This window comes from Condylura cristata, unplaced genomic scaffold, assembly GCF_000260355.1.
Source record: "Condylura cristata isolate star-nosed mole 26May11 unplaced genomic scaffold, ConCri1.0 scaffold00005, whole genome shotgun sequence".
Lineage (NCBI taxonomy): Eukaryota > Metazoa > Chordata > Mammalia > Eulipotyphla > Talpidae > Condylura > Condylura cristata.
In genome coordinates, this window is record NW_004567106.1 from 45,811,342 (window position 1) to 45,836,975 (window position 25,634).

At 42.1% G+C, this 25,634-nt stretch overlaps 1 protein-coding gene across 14 annotated transcripts in view; it reads right to left on the reverse strand.

Moving 5' to 3' along the window:
* Positions 1-14,186: 14,186 nt before the first annotated feature.
* The window catches only part of NRCAM (neuronal cell adhesion molecule), a 179,243-nt gene continuing 167,795 nt past the window's right edge, over positions 14,187-25,634 (reverse strand). For all 14 annotated transcript variants that reach the window (XM_012720888.1, XM_012720886.1, XM_012720880.1 and 11 more), the window contains 3 exons: positions 25,010-25,141; positions 24,121-24,199; positions 14,187-16,517 (listed from right to left, as the gene is read on the reverse strand). In XM_012720888.1, the coding sequence (XP_012576342.1) occupies positions 16,280-16,517; positions 24,121-24,199; positions 25,010-25,141 (449 nt within the window). In that variant the 3' untranslated portion in view covers positions 14,187-16,279. The remainder of the gene's footprint in view (positions 16,518-24,120; positions 24,200-25,009; positions 25,142-25,634) is intronic.

Below are 25,634 nucleotides of genomic sequence, written 5' to 3' on the forward strand. Positions count from 1 at the left end.
TTCCTTTCACTGTAGCCTTACCAGACACCGTGTAGCTGGAGCTGTCATTTCCAACACAGCCACTAGTTACTTCCTAAATCTCCTTCTAGCTTCTTTTTTTCTTTTTAAGATTGATTTATCTATACATACAGACCTGGGGTACAGGCCAGAGGTGTAGGGGTGAGAGGATTTACCAGAACAGAGTGGGGGAGCAGAACAAGTGGATCTACTGAAATACACTGGTGAGGGGAATGGCAGGCAAGACAAGAGAGGTCTGCTGAGCCATGTGGGTCACCCCTGGGGCGGGGGATCAAACTTGCACTGAAGTGGCTTTGGGTAGCTTCCAGTGCTGTGTTACACCACCAGGGAGGACCCCAAATCCTGCTATTTCTCTAGTCACAAAACCTTCAAAACTGACAATATAATATAGGTATAATTCCCATACCGTCAAAAACTCCCTTACTGAAGTGCACAATTCAGTCATTCTATGAGCTCAAGTTAAATGAAGGACAAACAAACTTCCCAAGGACAGAACATTTCCTCAGAAGGTGGCCTGGGAAGAGGGGGTGTCTTATCTCATCTGGAATTGCTCAACAACAGGGTGTGGCCTCGCCTTTCCTCCTTGGTGGCTCCCAGATTAGACAGCAGGCACCTATGGGGACTTTCCCAGACTCAGGGACATTTCACGAAGGCTAAGGAGGGCTAAGGAGACTTCCTTGGGCACAGGAGGCTTACAAGTCCTGACGGGGTGTGTGGAGGATTACTAAGTCTCAGAAGATGCTGAGACGGCTAATCAGCCTTTAATAAGATTCAGTGAACCTGAATGAAGCTGAGCTCACAATGCTTAATGGAGCTGACAGAGGCTGCCAAACTCTGGAAGGACTAGGGCGTGGGCCTGCCTACAATGTCCTCAGGCAGTAAGGAAGCTAACAGCCCTCCTCTGGCAGGACTGATGTCAACCTTCCAAAGTTACCTTAGAGTAACCCCAGGCAGAGAATCTTGACAACTGGAAAGGGCCCGCTTAGATTCACCCTTTGGTTTCTTTTATAAGCATTTTCTAAGTTCCTCCCCTTACCAAAAACTAGAGGATCAACCCCAGGCCCTTGTGACCTGGGCCTCAGGTAACACTGCCTCTTCCTGTAACAGGGTGGTCCCTAGGAAAAGGGGAAGTTCCAGGTTCTCTGCCCCACCCAGAAGGAGGGTGGAGTAGAGCAGAGAAAAAGGAGAGAAGAGAAGGAGAAGATGAGAAGAGAATGAAGCTGGATGGAGAACAAAGAGGAGACCTGAGGAAGCCACATGGAGCAGGAAGCATGTGAGGAAGAAACTGGGCTTGTTTCCTGACCCTGAACTGGTTAAAGCAGATGTGGGTGAGAGACCCATAGGGAGGTGACTATGGCAGTGTTTATATTGATTTTGATTTTGCACTTTTCCTCCCAGATTTGTCTGGCCATTTCTGACCCTTTTCCATGGGTCCCGGCCAGAAGGTGCTTTAGTCTAGTGGCAGGCTTTCAGGCCTTGCTGTGGGCCAATCCCTTTTGGGTTGACTTTTGCCCACGAGGAATGGGTCACTTCAGGTGTTTGATTTAGAAGTTATATTCTTTGTGTTGTATATTCACTGTATTAAAGTCCCTTTTCATTAAAGTTATGTATGTTTTGTCTTGACGTGGCGGATGGCAGAACCCACTTAGAGCAGGCAGGTTTGGGGCTTCAGGGGTTCCTCTCTCCCCCTGTCCTGTAACAGATTTGGGGAGCCCTGTAATATTCCCACCTCAGGACCTGCTTAGAGCGCTACTTACCAGAATGAGGTAAAGCTCACAGAACACCAAAGAGGGATCCAGGGCACTCAAATTCTGATGTTTTTATAATCAGAATTTTGAAATGCACTTCAATCCTTTCAGAAAAGTTTAAAATGCATCCAGTTTTAAGTTGTTGACAATGGTGTAAGAGTGATGACATTTCTATGTAAAATTTTTAAACAGTCATGAATAGTTATAGTTAGAACTCTTTGCCCTCAAGACAAAGAAACTTAACATCTTGAAAGTTAATCAATTGTGCTAAAGGCACGCTAGCCACAGGCATCTCCTTTCCCACTCTAACAGTCCTGGTGGGCAGCCAGGTTTCTTCTTGCTCCTTGGTGTGATGTTTTCTGACACAGAGCCACAGTAGCACAACTGACAGTTTTACTGAGTCCCCAGAAATGGAAGTGTCTTGTAGGGAGATGACTCATCATTTAATTCCCACACCAACTCTGTAAGTTAGGTACTGTTTTTCTCATTTTGCAGATGAGGAAACTGAGTCACTTGCCTATGGTTACACAGATTCAGCATTTCCTTTAATTCCCCCTCACATGCAACAACATAGCAAGGAAGCAGGAGAAGTGGAGATAATAAAGACCAGGTCTTGGGACTTCCTGGGTAGCAGTTACAGCCCCGACCCCTCCAAGCTCTTCCAACCATACCCAACTGTGCTGGAGAAACTGAAAATCTTTGAAATGAGCCAACCATTTTCTGGTGTCCTGAGTAGTGCATCCTTCCTGATTACTTTGACTACTTGGGCTTTGAGCTATTTATAACTTTGTAAGTCATAAATAGTACTGAGAATGCAAATGGTGTTTGTCCATAATGATGCAAACTGTGTCCTGTGAAGATGCAGTTGAGATAATGATCAGCTGATTCAGCACCTCTGGTGGCTTTTATATGTGTGTCTACATCGCCCTCCCCACTCACCCTGTGCTGATTATAACATTTTACTGTTTCTTTTGTTGAGTAAAATCAAATCTTTGACATGGGTTTGTTTTATACATGCAAGAGAGCTGACATTTTAATCTTTCAGAGCTGCTTGCCGATCCTGAGGGACTGTGCACCCCTCTTGTGCCATTTGCTCTTCATGTCATTTTTTATTCCTTTCTTTAGATCTAGTTCAGTGGCCAGCGGTCTTGTAAAGGCCTTTTGTAATTTCTCAGGCTAAAAATAAGATAATATTTTGTGACACCTGACAATGATATGAAGTAAATGATTACGAAAGAAAAAGACAACGAGGTTGTTTTAGAAATGTGTAAGTGATCACAATTAGTTAAATGCATTAGTTAAATGCATTAGTTAAGGAGAAATGGTTTATTTACCTGTTGTCTGTGATTGCAGTGTCAACATCAGGACAATGTCCAGGAGTTGTGAGAGAGCACATTGATGAGGCCAAGAGTGGAGAATTTAGGATGGAGGCGCCATAAGACCAGAAACATAGCTGTTGAGCGAGCTATAGAAATCAACACTCGGGGTCCTCCCTGGTGGCGCAGTGGGTTGGAACACTGAACTGTGAAGCTAAGCCAAGCCGTGGCCACTTCAGTGCAAATTCGATCCCTGCCCCAGAGGTGACCTCTCCTGTCTCCCCTCTACTCCCCTCAGCAGTGTACTTTGTCAATCTGCTGGTTTCCCTGGTAGTAGGGGGCAGGCTCTTTGGGATGTGCTAGGTCATGAGGGTAGAGCATGACTGGATCATTGGCCCCTAAAGAGAGGGGCCACATCTCCCTAGGCCCTTCCTCTGCAAGTACATAAGGAGAAGTGGGCAGCTGCTGCCAGGAAGAAGGCCGCACCTTGACCTCGGACTTCTAGCTTCAGAACTTGCAAAGTACGGTTGTGTGGTTTATAAGTCTCCCAGTCCTTAGAACATGGTTTTGTAACAGGGTGGTCCCTAGGAAAAAGGGAAGTTCCAGGTTCCCTGCCCCACCCAGAAGGAGGGTGGAGCTGAGCAGAGAAAAAGGAGAGAAGGAATGAGAAGAGAAAAGAAGAGAATGACGCTGGATGGAGAACAAGGAGGAGACCTGAGGAAGCCACATGGAGCAGCAAGCCTGTGAGGAAGAAGACATGCTTGTTTCCTGACCCTGGACTGGTTAAGGCCAGTTAGCAGTCCCCACTGTCTGAGACCCCTGTGATCCTCTTCATGCCGCCACCGTCTCAGTGTGTTCCTGGGACACCTCCTAACATTGCCTGGGTGGGCTCCCCCACGTGGGAGTCTACACTCGCAGTCGTAGACTCATCGTTGACTCTGCTTGTCCAGTTCCACTCGCCTTCATCACTGTAAACCCTCTGAGGACACGGAGCGCGTCTTGGCCACACTCACACTCCCAGTACTCACATAGTGTCTGGCATGCACTGAGCACACAGTACTTGCTGAGTGAGTGCTTCTCTTGCCCTGCCCTCAATAACAAGGGCATCACAATGCCACAGTATTCTGAACAAAGATTTCACAGGTGTTGCTCGGCCTGTGTTTTAAAGTAAAATGACAGGGCCCTCCCTGATGGTGCAAGGGGTTAAAAAGCAACACTAGGAAGCTGGTCGCAGTTGCTTCAGCACCAGTTCAGTCCCTGGCCAGGGAGGTGATCCACATGGCGCAGCAGACCTCTCTGGTCTTGACTGGTACTCCCCTCAGCAGTGGACTTTGTCAAACTGCTGATTCTGCTCCCCCCTCTGTCTTTGGTGAACCCTCTCACTCCCCTGCACCTCTGGTCTGTACCCCAGTTCTATATGCATAAACAAACAAATCTTTAAAGAAATAAAATGACAGAAATCAGCATTTCTTTCAGTTCTCCTGAAATGGAACGATGGGTACAGCAAGGAGGCAGTGGAGGCAGAAGCAGGGAAGACCAGCTTGAGGCCTCACAAGGGTGGCTGAACTGAGGAGGTAGAACATCCTGCTGAGGGCATGGGTTTCAAAACCTTCGGAAATCTGCCAATTTCAGCTGACCACTAGCTCGGGGAGGGCCAGGCAGGGCTGCTCCTCTTCTGTCAGGATGGCCCCTTGCTTCCCACTTACCTTGCTTCTCCATGGGGCTCAAAGCCCCCCTACTTGTCTTTCCACTGCGCTAACTCTGGTTTTACTGCTTATTCCTGCCTTGTCAAGCTTTCCCCTGTGGCATTCTGGATTCTCAATGTGTCTGAGCCAAACATGCCACAGAGTCCAATTCTAATTTATTTATTTATTTATTTTTTTGCCAGCTCTTCCCTGCTCTGACTCCTCACTTCCTGGTGGCACTACTGGTGATAAGAACTAACAGTCATAATCAATGATGACTACAGGACTTAAATCACTAAAACAGTTCCAAGGAGGAAAATATGGATGAGGAACAAAAATTGCAGGAAAGTCTAGGTTCTGCCCCAGAGTATCTCTCTGTTCCAAGAGACCCTGTCCCTGGCAGAGACTTTCCAGAATCTGTTGATTACCATTCTTCCACTATAGGATTTGATTACCATTCTACCATTATAGGATTTGTCATCACCTTGGCCTGGGAATTCTCTCCGTGCTGAGACGGGGTTTGGGCACCACTCAGTATAGCCCATATTGTGGAAGCTCCATGAGCGGACGGCACTGGTGGAAGGAACTTCCCACTTACACATGTGTTATGGGTTGAATTGTGTCCTTTCTCCTCCTGCAAATTCCTCTTGAAGTCCTCACCCCGAGTACTTCAGAATTTGATCACATTTGGGAATGGGGTCACCAAAGAGGTAATTGTTCAGATGAGGTCATGTTGGACTAGGGTGAGTCCTTGAACCCAATGATGGTGTTCCTATTACCCGGGGCTTTTGGACCCAGAGAGGTATGCTTGAACACAAAACTGTGTGAAAGCTGGAGTTTGTTGCCACAGGCCAGGCAACCACCAGAAGCCAGGAGACAGGCTTGCAGATTTTCCTGCCCTTGCCCCTTCCTGGCCCTGCCAGCAACTTGATCTTAAGCTTTTAGCCTCGAGAACTTGAAGAAAATAATTTTATTTAAGCCACTCAGCTTGTAGGGCTTTGTTGTGGAGCCTCGAATACTAATGTCTCATGACAGCACCTTTTGTCTCTCTCCCTAGCTCCAGTATGGGGGTTGTGGGTTTACGGTCACTTAGCAATCACTGCCTTTTGAAGTATGTATGCTATTGCTTTTCCAAATTGAATGTTTCTCGGGATTGGTCTTTCTTGTTACTACAGCATATGACCACAAATAAAGTGACTTTCATCAACACAAATTTGTCATCTTACATTAGAAGGCTAGAATCGGTTTCAGCCTAAAGTCAAGGTTGTCAGTAGCTCTGGTTTCCTCTTGAGGCCCCAAGGGCAAATGCCATTTCCTCACCTATGTCAGTTCTGGAGGACACCCCCTGCGCCAGCCCTTCCTTGCTCACTTAGTCTCACTTCCATTGTCACGTCTCTTACTACTAACTCTGACCCTCAGGCCTCCCTCCCTCCAAGGAGCCATGTGATTAGATTGCACCACCCAGATAATCCAGGATTCTCTCCCCATCTCAAGATCCTTAATGACATGTGCAAAATCATCTTTATCTTGTCACGTAATGTATTTATAGGTTTTAGAGATCAGGGTGTGGACATCTTTAGAGGGCCATTATTCTGACTACCAACTTCCTTTGTCACCTTTCTGAATTCATGCACCTTTCAGGGTCCTCCAGAGAGCTCCTCTGTCTTCAGCCCACAGTAACATCTGTCTTTGTAATTACCACCTGGATACTATCACACATCTGGGCATGAAGTCACCAAGTTTCTCCAGTTGCTCTGAAGGTACCTTGAGTGCAGAGACTATTGTTTATACCCCTCGGTTCTCCTGAAACACTCGATTCTGTTCATGCACCCAAAGATGCAAAAATTGCTGATGGAAGGATCTATTCTTATAGGGAGTAGACACAGGTGAGGCAGAGCCTTGAGTCTAAATCTTCCAATTCCCCCTTCTTCCTCTGTGTCCACTCAAGACAGGGATAAGACTGAGGCAGCTTGAACAGAGAGCTGACTTCCAAAGTCTTTGTCTGCCCGTGAGCCTGCTCCCGGACCAGAGCTGGCGAGTGTTAGGCATGACTCTCCTAGCTCACTGTGTCCTTCTGTCTCCATGGAAAATAACAATCATGACATGCCTGACAGGAGCCAACAAGTCCCAACAGAGTTTAAGGGACATTACACAGCGCCTCCAAGCACTGGGGAAGTGGAGGAAACTTTGGCTCTGCCTTCCAGAGCATCTGGCAGCCTCACAACCAGCAGAGCCAGGTGATTCTTGAAAATTCGAGATCCCGGGCCCTCCCTGGTGGGGCAGCGGGTTAAAGCACAGCACTGAGAAGCTAAAGCCACTTCCGCGTGAGCTTGATCCCTGCCTGCCAGGGAGGTGACCACATGACAGAGACCTCTCCTGACTCACCTGCTGCTCCCCTCAGCAGTGTACTTCCTCAGTCAGCCTGTTCTGCTCCCCGCTGTCTTTGGTGAATCCTCTCACTGCCCCTGCACCTCTGGCCTGTACCCCAGCTCTGTATAAATAGATAAGTTTTTATGCATAAATAAATCTTTTTTTTTTTTTTTTAAAGAAAATTCGAGGTTCTGGCCCTACCTGGTGGCACAGCGGGTTAAAGCACAGCACTGAGAATCTAGAGCCGGTTCCGCAGGGTTCGATTCCCACCTGCTCTGGAGGTGACCAGATGGTGTGGCAGACCTCTCTTGGCCCGCCCGCTGCTCCCCTCAGCAGTGTACTTCGTCGATCTGCCTGTTCTGTTCCCCACTCTGTCTCTGGTGAAGCCTCTCGCCGCCCCTGAGCCTCTGGCCTGTACCCCAGTTCTGTATGCACAAATAAGTAAATCTTTAAAAAAAAAAAAAAAAAGAAAAGAAAATTCGAGGTCCTGACGCTGTGCTCTATATGCTCAAATCTGCAAAGAGTAAGAAGTGGCCTCTGCTCTTACCTGAGTGTGAGTATGGGCCTTGGGTAGCTGCTAGTCAACCAGGCTCAGCGCCAGGCAGCAGCTACTGAGCTCTGACACCCTCACAGACCCCCTCCCGGGATGTGGCTGGGCGGTTTCCCTGACAGGGTCCAACCCAGCCTCAGCTCTCAAGTGTCTGGGCTTCACCTGGTTCTCTAGGACCAAGAAGTGGTTTACTCACTATTAAACCACCCACTAAGCCATTGCCTACTTGATACAGGCACCACACACCCAGGTCTTTCACATCCTCGAGGCAAAAAATCAGAGATTCTCACGAATTCTTGCTCTCCACCTGCCACCAAAAGCCAGCCTGCCCCTGCTGAGGGGTGGGGTAGGGAGGATGGGGAATGGGGAGTAGGAGGGGATTGGGGGGTGGGGGGTGAGAAGTAGGAGGCGAGTGGGGGATGGGGACGGGGTGCAGTGGGGCAGGGAGTGGGAAGTTGGGGAGGTAGAGCCCAGCAGCCTCCTGGAAGCGGCCCAGGGCGCCAACCTTACCATTGGTCCTGTCTGGCCCCACGCTGAGTCGGGTCTCTATACCTGACCAGGCCTCCTGCAGTCCCCGGACTGAACTCAGGCTGCCTGGCTTTTCACTGGGGTTTCAGGATAAGCCGAGCTCCTCCAGGGCCATCCTCCTTGAGCACCAGCTTCTGACATCCTCTTGTGCTGCGGCAGAATCCAAGGTCCTAACATGCGGCCACCCCGCACCACTCGACTGTAACACCCTCAGGTAAGGACGCCTCAGCGCAGCTGCAAGGTCATGGAGACGCCAGTGCTGTGTTCGGAGGGGGCCGAATCTGCTGTTGGAGGCCTTTCCAAATGTCAGAGAGGACGGCCGTCTCCACGCTCCTTGGAGAGTCTGAAGTAAGTGACATAATACCCCTCCTTCTTCCTCCTCAGCCTACTTGCGGGGTGCAGGGCAAAAGAGTTACTCAGGCTTTTTACACCACTCGCCGCTGTGTGACTACCTGTGCTACCACCTTGATCTTGTTCACGCAGAGGCGCGTGGGCGCGGGGCACGTGCCTGATTGTGGGCACCTGCGGCAAGGCGTGTGCGCATGTGCTGGTGCGCATCGTGCCCATGGGGGAGGGGAGGAAAGGCGGCGTCACCCTGGGGAGGGGGCCCCAGCTGCGGGCTCCCTACCTACCGGCTTGTGTTCTCTGAGCGCTATTGAAACCGGTGACATGGCGCCAAAGGCTGCCAGGTTCTCTCTAAACTGTTAGAACCAGATGTGAACCTCCCCGGCCTGCAGCGGCTGCATGCGCAACAGGGAGACGTTTGGACCAGCTGCCCTACATGCATGGGGAGTCCTGGCTCTTCACCGCGGGCAGCACCCCTTCGTACCCAGCTGGCAGCTAGCCGGCCAGGAGCCCACCCCGCCTCTGGCGGCTCTCCAGCTCTAGCTTAGCCCAGACGGTAGAACATACCGCTGTTCATCTGGCCCCGGAGAAAGCCATAGCACAGGGCCTTTCACAGATCCACATTTTCAGACTCCTGGGCCGCTGCTAAAGGCCTTGAAGCTTGGTCTGGCCAGTGGCGAAGGAACAATTTTCTCAGACAAGGCAAACCTATCTGGAATGCCCACATATGGAAAATCCCCAATTCCTATTGCTATTACTCACGTGTCCACTTAACACCTTACACAGGAGCCATTTTCCACAATGTGACAGATTCCTTCATTCAAGGGAGAGGGGGGAGAGCATGACTCCAGGGGCTTTGCCTTGAGCCAAATCGGCATCATTCCTGAGACCAGATGCACCCGGAAACCGCTGCGTGTTAAAACGGTGGAACATATGGGGATCTGTATTTTGAACAGTTTCATTCTGATATGTAGGCTGGACCTCACTCGATGGAGAACTGAAAGCTACTCAACTGGCTGCTTACGCCAAGGAGAGCAGAAATAAGAGACACCAGGGAGGAGTAAAAAGGTAGTAAAACCTGAGAGACAAAAGTAAGCGGGAAGAGGGGTGGCATAAAGTGCTAGCTGAAGTATCACGTTGAAGACACTGAGGCTCAGGTTTCAGAAAGGCCCCAAAGGAGGCCTTGTCCAGGCTGTCACTTTGGAAGAACTGACTCAGCTGCACCCTGAGGCGTGTGTTAGAAGTGGGGTACATATACAGAAGCCGGATAGTCATTAACTCCATGAACCCATGGGGTGGGGGGGCTTTTCTTTAAAGGCCCGCATGGGTCCTGAACCCATTTGTTCACATGGAGAAAGGAACAGAGTGAAATGTCCCTAGGGTGAAACCTCCCTGTAGCCCATCTTTGGGCAATAAGACCAGAGAGAAGGAACCAAAAAGAGAGGGGTCATTTATACCCATTTTTTTTCTTTTAAAACCAACTTTATTGAGATATAACTTACATACAATAAAACATATTCACTTTAAGTATATAGTTGAGTCCTGAAAAATGAACACTCTGCTACAAACACCACCATAATTAAGACATTGTCCATTTTCATTATCCCTAGAAATTCCCTTAGCTTCTTTGTAGTAAATTCCCACCCCCAGTGCCAGGCAATTGCTGATATTTCTGCCATGTTACCTGAGTTTAGCTTGTTCTGAATTGGGGGTTGGGGAGCAGGCCTGGAGTCCGAGGATCCCAGGTTGGCTCTGGATCCTGGATCCCAGGTTAGTTCTTGTCTTTGGGGAGGAAGGAATTCAACGTCAAGATCACAGTGACAGAAAAGCAAGAGATTTACTGACAAATAAGCAGAAGGACAGGAACGTTCTCTGACCAGAGGACAGTCTCAAGTGGGTACATGCTAAGGGCCTGGAAACAGGAGTCTGTATAGGTATAGTGGGCAAGAAGTGGGGGCTTGGCTATTGGAGGTCTCTGTGTTGTGCCTATTGCTGGTGATTGGGGTCACGGTGTGGCCTAGGTTACTGAGGCCCACTGAGTGGCCCACATTGCCTGACCTGCCTTCCCAAAACTAGCTTTAGTCTGCAGCTTTAGCTTTGGGTCATTGTGCTGATGTTCTGAACAGTCCACTCTTTACTGGGTTGGGGAATCACCCCAACCTCCTTCGATTGTTTCTCTTTCAGTTCACTAAATGAGTTTAGAACATGTGGGCTTGGGTGGGGCGCCCTCTTGGTTCCCACTGATATTTAAGATTGATAAACAGGGTTACAGCACCCTGTTCCTGACAGCCTGTACCCATTTCCTAACTTCATTAGTCTAGTGTCGTATATCAATAAAACCCCTTTATTTGGTGGAACATTACCTATATCAATAGCTTGTTGCTTTTATTGCTGATTTACAGCAACATTTTTTCAGCCACTTAGCTATATAGATGGACATTCAGGTTATTTTAAGTTTTTTGCTCTTAGAAGAGGTGACCTATTTTCTGCTTTTAACCTCAACAGACCAACCCTCCTGCTCTTGTGGGTGCAGAGGAGAGGCCAGTGGGTGGAATACAGTGTTTCCCACGCCTGTCACCAGGACGATCACATGCACTTGTGAGAACAGAGTTGGTTCCACCCTTAGAGTTTTTGATTCAGTAAACTTGGGCTGGGTCAAGAACTTGCACTTCTGGGCCCACCCTGGTGGTGCAGTGGGTTAAAGCACAGCACTAAGAAGCTAAAGCCACTTTCGCATGAGTTCGATCCCCGCCCCAGAAGTGACCCACATGGCACAGCAGACTTTTCCTGACCCACCTGCTGCTCCCCTCAGCAGTATACTTCATCAGTCATCCTGTCCTGCTCTCCACTCCATCTCTGGTGAATCCTCTCACTGCCCCTGCACCTATGGCCTATACCCCATAGGTATGCATAAATAAATAAATCTTAAAAAAAAAAAAAAAGAACTTGGACTTCTAACAAGTCGTGCTGAATCTCCTGTTCTGGTGACCACGCCAAGAACCACTGGTCTGAGGGTGACTTTTTGAGCAAACAGGCGCTAAAACGGCAACTCCCTGGGGTTAAACTCACCACACTTAAGCATTAAGCCCATATGGCCACCCATTTCCATGCAGATGCTTCAGAGGCTTTTCAAAATCACTCATTACCTTGAATGCACAACCTACCCCCAAATAATGTTTTTACTTAATTGAACTTCAAGTTTGCTCAGACAAGTCAGTAATCTGAAATCTGAACGGCATCTTTGACATGGCTCCCTTTCTCTCTACCTCCCATTTCTGAAATAGTTGTTACTTTTCTCCATATCCAGTGGCATCATTACAGATTCTACCTCTATCATTTCTTGTATAAACTACTGCAAGGCATCCCAGTGGCTTCTTATCAACCTCTCTGGTTCTCCTCTACTCCTTTCTCCAGACTAAATTTTGTGAATTCTTCCCTCACCCTAAACACAAAACTGATCATATAATGCTTGCTTCGACCACTTCGATTGCTCCCCATTTTGCACTGCTCCCTGAATAAATTCTTCTTCAAGCCCCAGCTTCATTGCCCCCACATCTGCTGTAGGCACCCCGACCTTCACTCTGTAGTAGTTGTGGTCTTCTCTGGCTCTCCTTAGTGGCACCTGTCCCTCGTCCCCCCAGATCTCAGTGCACATCTCATCCTGGAAACCTTCCCAACCACTCAGCCCAGGTCAGCTTTCTCTATTACTTGCTTTCAGCGCTGTAAATGTCTCCTCTTCACAGTGATCTCAGGTCTAGAATTGATGTTCATGTTGGTGGCTATTAGATTAAAGCCTGTCATCCCACACCAGACTCCAGGCACCCTGAGAACTGGAAGCACATCTGGTTTTGCTCATTGTCTTCCCTCCCCATTTAATAAAATACCTGGTTGTTGTTGAGTGCTCAAAAAACTTTTTTTGGAGGGGTGATTTTTAGGAATCATAGGATTTCAGCAGAAAGGGATTTTTAGAAGCCATCTGCTTTCTTTCAATTTAGTAAGGAAATGGGAGGCCTGGAAAGGTGGGTGGTTAGAGGGGTTCATTTACACCCAGGAAGACCTGGGGTGTAAGTCCTAGTTTCTTTCTCCCTCAAACTATTTATTGTTCATTTATTTATTTAATATAAATACCCTGCTAGTATTTTGATCACAAAATATCAAACCAATTGGTGGCATACACGTTATGGAGAAAAGGGAGGGGATAATTTTAAAGACAGACACCCCCGCCAATTTGCAACAGTGATGGGGTGCCTGGTGGGATCAGGAGACAAGTTGCTCTTGCTCTGCTGCCCGCTTTTCAGCCACCTGCCCACTATTAGTAAAAGGACGACTAACAAACTTACTCCCTGGGGTCTGTGAATTCTTCGAAGTTAAGAATCTCACTTTCCTCCATGGCAGGAGGCAATCATTTCCTGCACATAGACCACAGTCTGATAATCACAAGTTGGCTCCTTTTTTCCAGAGGTGTTTTTTTTCTTCCTGAGATGTTTCCTTTGTGCGGGAGCCCCCTGGTGGTAACTAGGGAAAAAATCTCAGGAGAGGGAGAAATTTGCTTATGGTGAGAATACTCAGTTCTTGGTTATTTCTTTCCCTTGTGTCCAAAAGCCATTTCCAGGATCAGCCATTAAATGTAAACAAGGTTCACTAAAAACCCCGGGAAGAAGACTTTAATGTGTCATACCCTCTGTGGTCAGGCTACAGGTTTGCGTGCTCTTTTTGTTATGTCACTGTGTGACTGATGTGGCCTGAAGCTGTGGGCTGTGAATCTGTCCTGTGGTGTGCAGTGGGGGTCTCATTTGCTGCTCAGAAGCAGATACTCTCCATGGTAGAAATGCTGAGGCCTAAATAGTATTTTGCACTTGGTTCATAGGATATGTTATTATCCAAATAAGTGAGTGTGTGTGTGTGTGTGTGTGTGTGTGTGTGTGTGTGTGTGTGTGATGGGGAAGGGGTGGGATGAACTCTGTGCCAGCATAATCTCTGGCAGGTGGAAAGCTGAAACCAGAGGACACGTGAAGAAGGGAAGGAGGTGGGCCAGAGGGACAGGTCAGGCCTTGGCTGTCTGTGGACCAGGTGGGTCTGCGACAATCAGAAGAGCAGGACTGGTGAGTGCTAACAAGGGCGTACCCAGAGCACTGGCCCAGACTGTCTCATCAAGCAGGAACGGCTAAGAAATTGGAGTCACTTGTGGCGGGAGGGTGGAGATCCAGGCAAGCAGAATAGAGGCGAATAGAGGCTGAAAACAGGCTCCAGGGACCTGATGCTGCGGGACTCGGGCTTCAGCAGAGGAAACAGGACCTGATTCCTTGGGCGTTTTTCTCGAAAGGCTAATATTGTCTATTACTTTTTTATGAAAATTCTTATATGCCCCTATTTTACTAGCTGCTTTAATCATATTAAGTTTTGTGTTTTTTCTCTGCATATAAGAGCCTTTTAAAAGCAAAAATAAAAATTTGTGCTATTTTAAAACATTAGGTAATATGTTTGAAAAAGTTAAAAATCACAGATAACAACACTGTTTAATAATTGCTTTTTGATGGAGAGCCCATCCCACCTGTCTGCACTACTACATACACCATTACTTGGACATTCACATTCCACTAGGACGTGATAAATTACAAGAGTGAGGGACTTTTGAAACCACATTTAATTTTAATACAAAATCTGTTGCACTATTACAGAAGTGACCTCTTCACACACAAATTTAGCATCTACCATACGGAAGAGTAAAAACTGTAGTTTTATTGTTACCCTAAAACACTGGCAAACTTAAAGAAACTTATCTTTGTGGCCTCTGATGCTAAGGCAAAACTGTTTTGTCTATTTCTATTCCAGAAGGGGAAGTTGACTGTTGAAAAGCAACTATGTAGACACGAAAGGACATAGGGCCATCTTTACTGGGGATTACTTCAAACCGTGCTTTACCCACTACATCGAAATTACCAGATGACTAGGACTATTGAGCTGAATAGGCAAAGCTCGGAAGAGTTCATCTAGAAACCTGCATCAACATGTAGAATAGTTCACTATTTCAGTTTCACAGCAAAAAGGGGGAAAATATTCAAAAGGTATTAAGCAGACACTCCCCAAACCCTTGCACTGCAGTAATTAGCTTACTTCTTATACCGTAAAACTCACACACTGTTTGCATGTTTATTTGTATGTAACACCTATAAGCATATAGCATCTAAACTTTCAGTATATTTACAAATTCAACAAAATATCTACATATAAAAGGCTTTACTTAAAATTAAACTTGATGCAAGTTATGAGAAACCAATTTATTGGCAAATGAAACTGAGCATTCCTTCAACCATAGGTTGTTATAGAATTTCATACTTGGAGGTAAACCATTTGATAGATATTGTTTATGAATATAATAGAATATATATGTTTATTTGGGGACTTGCAGATGTAATCCCTTCAACTGTTGGCCTTGTTAGCACTTATCAGATTTCTTAGATTCTGAAATGGGTTGATAGCAATGTGCATATATACATTATTTAATGCTGCAGAGTTTCAAAAGCTGCCACATAAGACTTTGAGAATAAGTTGGCATGCTTTGACATGTATTTTGTTTTCTATCAAGTTGACAACTTTCTTACTTATTGTAGCTTATTTTAACAGAAACCTTAAGAGACCACAAAATCATCATGCACTTCAGTTGGTGATAAAGCTTTTCTTTTTATACATATGGGAAAAAAATGCTCCTGAAAATGAACTGTCTTATTCATTTTATTTTTACATTTCCTTTTTTCAGTATTGCAGTTTTCCTCATCTCTGCTTTTTAAAAGTTACTTTTAGACAATGACAGTAAAGTAGACTCTGTTGACCACGCCGACTGCAGAAGGCAGTGTGCTATGGAATGCTTATCGTCTGAAGGCACTGCATGTGTCTTGCCCTGTGCTTTCTGGAGTAATATTTTAAATTTCATTGGAATCATTTGTTTTTAATTTTTTCAGTATGGCACAAGTGCCCAAATGCATTGCAATACACATTGTTTATGCTTAAAACAACCGAAGATAGACGTGATGTAAAAGTATAACACTGTACTGCTATAATACCTGGAAGATTAAGAAGGTTGTGAAGTAACAGGAGCGAAGAGCAGGTGACAGAGTCTCAGTAAGCATCAGCGAGTGCAACTGTCATAATGAACTCATTTAAGCAAGTATATACTGTACATACTGTTCCTAACAGTCTTCCAAAAAGACTAACAACAGCTAGACATAGAGTCACCAATTTCACAACAATGTCCACAAAGACATTGAAGTCCTAGAGAATACTACAGTAACACTCTTGACAATGAAAACAGAATTCATATTTAGGGGTTTGGCCGAAGACAGTATAAACAAGTAATCAAATCATGTTTTAATAACATACACAGACAGGTATGTCCTTTAAATGTGTAGCATTTTCATGCACCATATTAAACTGTATCTTGAAGAGGAAATAACATGATCTGTTGATGAGGCTGTATTTTTTTTAATCAGTTCTGAACAAATCAAGAATACCTAGTTTGAATGAAAATGGATGCAGAACTTTGCAATGCAGTTCACATCAACATATATCATTTGACTGAGTTATGGTCTTGCTCTAACTGTTCTCATAATAGTAACATGCAGCAGAAAATATACTTTCTGCAACTATGTTCTTAGTATGAGAAGTCTGGCAAGCAAGTACTTACAGATTCTAGAGAAATGGGATATTGGCAAAGACTTAAAATTAAACAAAGGAATTCATGGCGTTGACAGGAGAAGGTGCCTCTGAGCTTTCATTTCCTTCAGCTGGCTCTTTCTCTTTCTTACCACTGTATTGTCCAATAAAGGAGCCGTCCTCATTGAACTGGCCATTCACCCCCTCTCCATAGTCAACTAGACTATCATCACTATCTTCTTTTTTCACAGTCCTGTCTGAAGGTGTTCGACTGCCTTTTTTCAAAGGCTTGTGGTCTTCTGCATCACTGGGGAAAAAAAAAATACTTTCATCAAGACTGGTGCTTAGGTGAAATGTTCTGTTTTGAAAGATCATGCATGCAAACTAAGATTAAGCAAATGGGGTCCTGGGCTTCTATCAATCTAATCTTCAGGCTGATGGCAAGGACTGGGATGTGGTTGGAATGAAAATCAGTTGCAGAAATGGTTTAATCATGAAATCTTAAACAGAACGGCTTCTTATAGTATGTCATTATCAATGACAGTCTGACTCCTGACTTAGAAACAATTCAGACATAATCACAAGCATTAAAGAAGAATTTGGAAAAGTTGAAAATCATCACCATGTTGAATCAAGAAGGAGTAAAAGCTGATGGCAAGTAAAGAAGTTAGTATGTTAAACTTCTCTGATTCCTTGGGTATGAATGGAGAATGACTTGGGTTAAGTGTGAAATATGGATTTTTTTCCTAAGCAAGAAGGAGAAAGCAAAATCCTGAATTTCAAATAATTGTGCTTTTAAATGCAGGCCAGATTATAAACTTTAACCTTACCTTTCAAGAGACCTACAAATCCCATTAAAAGGATGCAGAAGAAACAAATGAAAATTGCCTAAGAAGAAAAGCAAAATCCTTATACTGATAGTATACTATCAGTATCCTATCAGAACTTTTTGGGTACAAATTTTAATTAATGGGCAAAAAATTATTAACTTTGAAAGATACAATTTAACTTAAAATCACTATATTTGTAGATTAATAGCAGGTAAATATATTCTGAAGAGTGTGAGTGAATCTAAAACTGCAGAAACAAACATTTTCTGCACTCATCTTTACCCCTCTCTTCCATTCTCACATGCATTATACAGTCTATATATGTCGGATGGGAACCTTAGAAGTGTAATTTAATTAAACTTTATAGGATACATTTTATTTATTTCTTTGTTGAGCCCCTAACCACAGTATATGAAGTAATCATTATGTTTTACAACATCTACCCATGTGTATGTAAACTGACCCATGGCTTAGTAGGTAACACATGTTTCAAAACTAGGAAAAAATGGCAGTGGCATTTTTTTCTTTAAACAAACAAAAATGTAAGGCGAAAATAGCAAACATGCTATTAGCAAAAATAAAAAGACTTAAACATAAAGGTCTCACTAGGTGCAATATTTCCTCTTGTGCTTTGTTGCTCCTTGCATCTGAAAATGACATTTTTCTAGTCAAGATACAAATATTTCAAGATACACAAATATCCTGTTTCCTTGGCCAATAACTCCTATGAAGGGTTTCAATTTCTCTCCAAAAAGGAATATCTCAAGACTGGAAAACAAGACCAGCTTAAAAGGATAGTGGCATGTACTACTGAAAATTACCTTCTTAAACAGCCCTCAAGTGATCACACACTTTGTAAGCGAATATAGCCACTGCTAGTAAACAGTGGGCAGGTATCGCAGACCTTGCAGAAGCCTGTGTCTGAGCAGGGGACACAGCGTCCAATCTTCAGTCTGCGCCAAGTACAACCTGCATGTCTTTGGGATCTAATCCTTAACTATCAGACTTTTCTTGAATACTGGTAAAGTATTCACTTAATTCCACTGAAGAGTTCCATCATGAGCAGAATTCTGTTACCTGGATTGCAACTTTTAATCTTACTCTGCTTTATAGAACTAGTCTTCCAATGAATGAACTACGAGAAATGCTAGCTTGTTCTCACTCACCCAAATACATAATAAATAAATAAATAATAAACAAATTGAAGTTAGCAGCCCATTAAACATAATTTATCACGACCAGGTTGGTATATTCAGCTGGCTCTTTCTCTTTCTTACCACTGTATTGGTAAGTTCATTTTATCATTAAAACAATAATTTATAATAATTCACTATTTTAGGATAAGAAAAGAAAAAGATCTGTGATCATTTCAGCAGATTTAAAAGAAGACTTATGGCTAAATTCAGTAGACATTCAATATCAATTCAATATCCAAAATTAATGCACTTCAGACAGAAAGAATCCTCACTAATGCAATTTAGGATATCAATAAGAAACCTAGAATAAATGTAATTCTTTATAGTAAATGTTGAGAACCTTCTGCATGGCATCTAAAAAAATAGTAGAGATGCCTGCTATTATCACATCTAAACAAATGTGCATTCCAAGCCCTAAGCAAAGTGATGACAGAAAGAGAAGGCATATGTATTAAGAAAGGAAATGTTATTTATCACTGATATGATTGTATATGCAAAATATCCAAAAGACTTTCCTGTCCACCTATGACTATGCAGGAGTCTCTTTTTCTTTTGCCTTTTCCCAATAAACCTGTTATTTTTAAAATGAAAAAAAATCCCAAAAGTGTTTACAGGGAAACAGAATAAAAATGTGTAATGAGTTTACTTGTTAGCCTAAATGTATATTTTATTTATATAATTGCAATTTTATTTATAATTGCAAACAGTTGGAAAATAAAAATTTTAAAATGATTCCATTTTATCATAAAAATATGACATGTATAAGAACAAGTCCACCAAAAAGTGTTGACCTCTCTGAAGAAAAATGAAACCTTTTTCAGAGTTATTAAGGAAGAGCTAAATAAATAGAGAAATATACCACACTATGAACAGGAAGACTCAAAAATGGTAACTGTTAATCTATATATTATTCTTTCAACTTAGTTTCCCCACCCCCCCAAAAAAAAATCCAGCAGATTTTTATATAGCTCTTGGCAAGCTGATTCTAGATGAATATGTAAATAAAAAGGCAAAGAGCATCTAAAAACTGGAGGGCTGACTTAGCAGCTGTCAAGATTTATTAAATGCTGAAGTATTAAGGTCGTGTTTTGGGAGCTCAGATAGACAAGTGGGTCAGTGGAATAGAATATGAGGTATTAAAATAAGTGGGAGAGCTCTTTGTTGGCTTAAGTCTTACACTAAATTTTTATACTCTCTCATAACTGGAATAATTTTTAAAATTCTATTTTTGAACTATTTGCTGTTACATAAACATGGAATTGACTGTGTTAACTTAGTGTCAAGTGGCATTACTAAATGCTCTTATGAATTCTAATATTTTTCTGTAAATTCATTTGGAGTTTTATAAACACAGTCATGAGTTATGAATCACGATCAGCTAAGTGAGGTTCCCGGGAGCACCACCCACCCAGATTAACAGTCCTAGAGAATGAGAAAGAATCTGCAGCAACACAGGCAGTGCTTGAAAGGAAGGAAGCAGGATGGTCTAACTATAAATAATCTTTCTAGAAAAACTTTCCCAAGGCAGTTCAAAATCTTTTTGAAAATAGAGTTTCTTGAAAAGTAGTGTGATATAATGACATTCTTCATTAAGCAGAATTTGGTTAAATGGGAAAAAAATTACATGAGATATCAGCACAGATTTTGGCAAATATCAGAAAGATTTTTTTCCTTAAGAAATACCTTGAGTGACACTCACATTTAGAACTTTTCAGATGTGACGGATGTTATGAGTCTCTGTTGAACACTGCATTAGTGCCTGCCTTCTTCAACTCAAAAGTTGAATTCAATAATGACACAGTAAATACACTGCTTCTGACACTGTGCTCAGGGAAGCTGCTTTGTCAAGTTAAGTGTGAATGGATAGTTTCCCAAATTAGAGGAATACAAATTACAGGTGTTTTTTAAGTCAGTCATTTAGCTATGTACTATTTAAAGATGAAAACAATCATTCACTTTTTAGTGAGAACTTTTAAACACAGAAGATGTCAGATGTTAATTAACTCTTAGCCTCAAATGTCAAAGATTGAATTTTAAGTTAGGTGATAAAATAGGCATAGTACATACACTTGCAAAAAAATCTTGAAACATACATCCATGAATATATTTAATAACAAAAGCTGTGCAGTGTAAAGAAATGTTTGTATCACAATATCAAAATTCAGTTCTTGGTTTACTTCCTCTGAGAAGATTCTTATATCAACCTTCTTCATGTCCCCTGACAGGCTTTGGCCTCCTGTCCCTGCTCCTTTTATCCCTGACTACATCCCTTTCATAGAACTTTGCACCCTTTACCCCTTAGCTACATACCTTTCATAGAACTTAATTTTACTTGTCTGCATCCTTCACTAGATTATAAACTAGAGTGATCACACTCTATTGGTTTTAATATCCCCACAGCCTAGTATACATCACACTCCTAATAAATACTAGCTGCATGGACTCACTGTAAAATTACAATAGAGGAGATAAATTAGAAATCCTCCTAACAGTAAAATGTTTTCATTGTTAGTTTTATGGTGTCAGACAAAGCACTGAAAGATAGTCTTCCTTTTCTTTAACTCAAAGAATGAATTTCAGGGAGTTCAACTTTTTTCAACAGCAATTCATTCGGGGTTGTGCATTCACAGGGTACCTTTTACTTGCATACTGAGCACAAGTTAGCAGCAACAAATAAATTAGTGATCAGTTGGTTCTCACTAAAAAGTGGATGCTTGTTTTCATCTTTAAATAGTACATAGCTATTTTCCAATGATCACCATCTACCATGGATAAATTAAGCCATGCTGTAGTTTAGAATGATGAGGTATTTTAGAATGCTGTAGACATTCATGACCCAAACACTCTTTACAAACACCCTCTCTCTAATATTCAATATTAATTAATCATTGTTAATTTGCTCCCAACCAAGCTTTTGTGTGTGAACAGTCAATCTAAAAGTATAGCAAATGTGACGTCTTCACATCATTCAGGCGCACGAGCATAGGCTAGTATGCTTACCACAGGACCATATTGACACAAATGACAGTTTCTTGTGCCAAGAGTCTCTGCTTATCTATGAGTTCAAGTACCATAGTCATATAGTTTATGACCTAGGTTTATTCTGGTTTTAAAGGATGAATCTAAAGAATAAAAAAAAATACTTACACAGTTGGTTGCACTGTTTCTCTGATTTTTCTATATGCTAGTAAGGATGCAGATCCTACTGTCTGTATAATTAAAGAAACAAACAAAGAAAGCTTGCAGGCTTCCACCAAAGGGTAATTGCTTGGAGGGTAGGTTTTGGAGTGAGGGCGTGGGACAAATAAAAAAAATCAAATTTGGCCATTAAAGTTCCATCCCTCTTTGCACTAGGACATATCTTCTGGCTCAGAGCCAACCATATGGGAACTGTTTCATCCTTAAGCTGGAAAATGAGACAATTATAAGCCAAATTAATTAACAGGCAATAGCCCTAACTTTGTGTGTCTCTCTGAATAACAGTTTTAATTAATTTTAAAACAAAATAAGTAATACAGAGCTCAAAAGTCCAGAAGGTGCAAAGCAGAGAAGGGACCCTAGTGATCTGGGGAAGCGAATGACACTTAAATGTGTTATTAAAAAAAAAAGACTCTTTAATAAACAGTTGGAACCGTTTTCATTAATTGTGACATCTAAGAAACTGAGGATCTTTTGTATGCTTTCTTTTTTGATGTAAAACAAAACCAAAGGGAAAATTCCAAGGTGGTGTCAGGAAGTCACAGGACAAAGCGACATCTCTAGCAAAGGATGGCTTGAGTGTCGGGGGAAGAAAACTCATGTGGGAGATTTTCCTGTGAATTTTCAAATTCAGTTAAAAAAAAAAACTGCTGAATTGTGTTTCAAGTTTAAGACACCCATTAGATCCTTATTTCCCTTGGAACTTCCAATCACCATAATTCATGTCTGACAAGTGTTTCTGTCTTTACACAGGAATCAATAAATTTGTACAAAATAGAACCAAGGCAAAGTCTTTCTCCTCTAAGAAACTCAAGGAATAAAGACAGTCATTTGAAAACGTTTCACAAAACATATCATATATGAATAACACCAAGACAAAGAAATATGATCAAATAAATGTAAATACTGTGACAATGAGGCTCATAAATACTTGCTATGTACTGCTCTGGAACCCAGAATCATGTTTAAAAAGTCATTAATAAATAGCTCAAATGTGAGCTGAGAAACCATAGAACTAAAAACTTTTGGAGATCACCAACTACCTGAACAGCTGTATCATTTTATAAGTGGAAAAAAAAAAAAAGGAGAGATAGACAATTAAGTGACATATCTATAGGAATCAAGGGTAATGGTTGAATTGACCCCAAAACTAACTGTCTCTTAATTCCAGGTTAGTTCACATTCAACCTCAATTCCAATCATGTCATAATGAAGTAAGCGGCATAGTTATTATGAAAGTCATGTTACATCAGATCATGGTTTCACATCACTGTAATAGCAAGCTGACATTTAAGACCCACAGGCAAACAGTAAAATACATTGATAGATTCATTTAAGTGTGATAATGTAGAAGAGGAATCCATCACCATGTGAAGAATGTATGAAGTGTGATATTTATTTTCAACTCATGCAAATGCATATTTTTTTTCAGGCTATATTGAAGATTTAGCTTCATCACACACACACACAAGTGCGTGTGGGGGGAGTGGTATGCACATCCTGTGTGGAATTCCGGGGATAAGAACTCGAAATTAGATGACTTCATCTAATAAAGATCAGCTCACCTGCTTTACTAGTGAAAGTGAGTTAAAGATTTCAACTGGTAGGTGTGGATACCCTGGGGTGTGCTATTTGCAGGTGGTTCTCACGTGTGAGGAAAACTTCTTGGTTAGATTGGGTGTGGATGCTGAATGAGCTTTTCAGACTTTCAGCCCAGAGTCAATTTTTAACAGCAAAGACAGCCCTCCCTAGGCATTTTTCTGAATCACAACATACAGAATTTCTGGCACATTTTAGAAACCACAATCATCTCTTGAAGAGATTAAAATATGGCGCTTAGGTGCTGGGCAGGAAGGCACTTGTGCCTGCATGGAAAATGGTATGGAGCCATTTTGTAAAAACATATGGCTTTTATAAATTGGTTCTCAAGTCCTTTATTCTTCATATTCTTCAAATTATTTTCTCCTTATGATACTAGGATGGAGGTAGCAAAAATGAACTCTGGAGACAGGTAAAAATTAATACAAGTATCTTTCTTTAAAAAGAAACCTAGGCTGGGATAATTGTAAAATATATTAAAAATTTAGTACTTAGCACATTGATTATGTTAAAATTTGTCCTTAATAATGGAGCCATGACAAGAATGTATTATTAAATGTATTCTGTGAGTTAACACATTGCCAAAAGGACTGTGATATCCCTTAATAATTAACAGTTTCTAAAACAACCATCACTGCATGATTAATGGGCCAGAGTATAGATATTTGTTTTAGAAAAACTAGCTTCAAAACCATTATTAATAAGAGTAACAATAACTTTACAAAAGCAAGGCTAAGAAGGGGCAGGTTTCCTGGGGCCTTTCATGTTGATTTAGCTCTTTGTGAAACACGAGCTTTGCTAATTGATCAATATAGCGAAGTCTTCCAGAAAATATGACAAGAGTGCGAGACAAACCTATGACTAAATGGAAATTTATTTTTTGATGAAAATGACAATATTTCATCATGAGGGATGTATGAACATTTAGACAAGAAAGTGCTTCTAAACTAATATTTGAGGGGAACTTAAAATGCCAGGCAGAATCTAATTCTCAGGAGAACGCGCTACGTGCGTGTGTGTGTGTGTGTGTGTGTGTGTGTGTGTGCAGGGCAGGAAGGCAAGGGGAACATGACGAGCAGAGGCTCACCTGTATTCTCCAAATGTGCCATCGTCCTCCTTCATGGGCTGGATTTCAGGATCAGCATGTGCATCTTCCTTTTCTTTGACTAAAAATTACAGAATGACATTATTATCTATTGATCCTACGTTTCTTAATTCAAAGTTCGTAAAACAGCAACTTTTGAGATATAGAACAGTGGGAAGTAATTCTACACATTGTGGTGTTATCCACCCAGCTGTGTTCTGTGATCATGTGTGTTTATTTTAAAGTTTTAATGACTTTAAGACTACCTACTAATGTAATAGAATGAACATGTTAACATATAAAGTTGACTTCATGGGAATATTTTTTGTAGCAAGTGTCTTACCTGATAGGAGAGCGAGTTTTAAGTTTCTGAATGGTTTTCTTTAACTTACCAATCTGTTTATTAACTATTAATGACTATAAGTTGGTTTTGTAAATCTATTCTTTTGCAGATTTTTAACTTGACACTGAAGACTTACATACATATTTCCCACTCAACACACACTGGGCCCACTAATTTGAACAAAATGTTAACTATACAGGGAAAGCAATGTTTTGTGACTTTGCTTACTTCAGAAACCCCATGGATCTTTCCCTCTGCCAGTTGGCTTCAGATGCTATTTCTGCAACCATGATTTATTTGGAGCCTAAGGAAACAGTCACTACTATCTTCACAGAAGTGATTTATTCCCCCAAATGCCTTGTGATTCTTAACAGCAGTTACTTTGTCATTATATAAGAAGGAATTAAAGATTGTTTTAACAGGAGATCCAAGTTTATGGCTCTGGGAAGTTATCTTTATTACATTCTACAAGATTGCCCTCATGAATTTTTGTTGTTTCATGAATAATTATGCAGAGTCATAAAGCAATTCTAATTTTTTCTTTCTTACCTGGATATTTACCACCCTTGTTCCTTCTGATGAAGCAAACGATCAGCAAAATCAAGATAAGAAGAGCAACAGCACACATGAGCCCGATGAACCAGCCCTGGGTGGCGATGTCCACCTGGCGGCTTGCCATTGCTGGAAGACAAAAGAGCGGCGTCAGTGGGGGTAGGTTAAGGAGAGAGCAGTACTGATGCAGTCTCTTACAGCTAACATTTTCCATAGTATATGGGCTTGTGTATATTTGACACATGACCCCCAAGTTGTAATCTGTTGATTCTCAATCAGGAGTTAACTTTGAAAAATCATCACTAAAAAAAATTTAAATAGAAAAGTCAGAGAGCTATTACCATTAAACAAGAACAAAACCTGTTGAACACTGTATTCAATTTTTTTAACTGCATATTCCCCAAATAAATATAATCTCAAACCAATTAGAAAAGTAATTATTATTTATAGGATAAACTGTACCTCATGTATAACGATACAAATATAAGAATAACTTTTAAACAGAACAGAATGTATACATCTAATGGAGTATTTTTCCTTCAAAGGAACTATTTTTGGAGGCTAAAATGGAAAATTGAAATAATGCTGCCATTAAAAAAAAATCTTGAAATCTGTCAAGAAA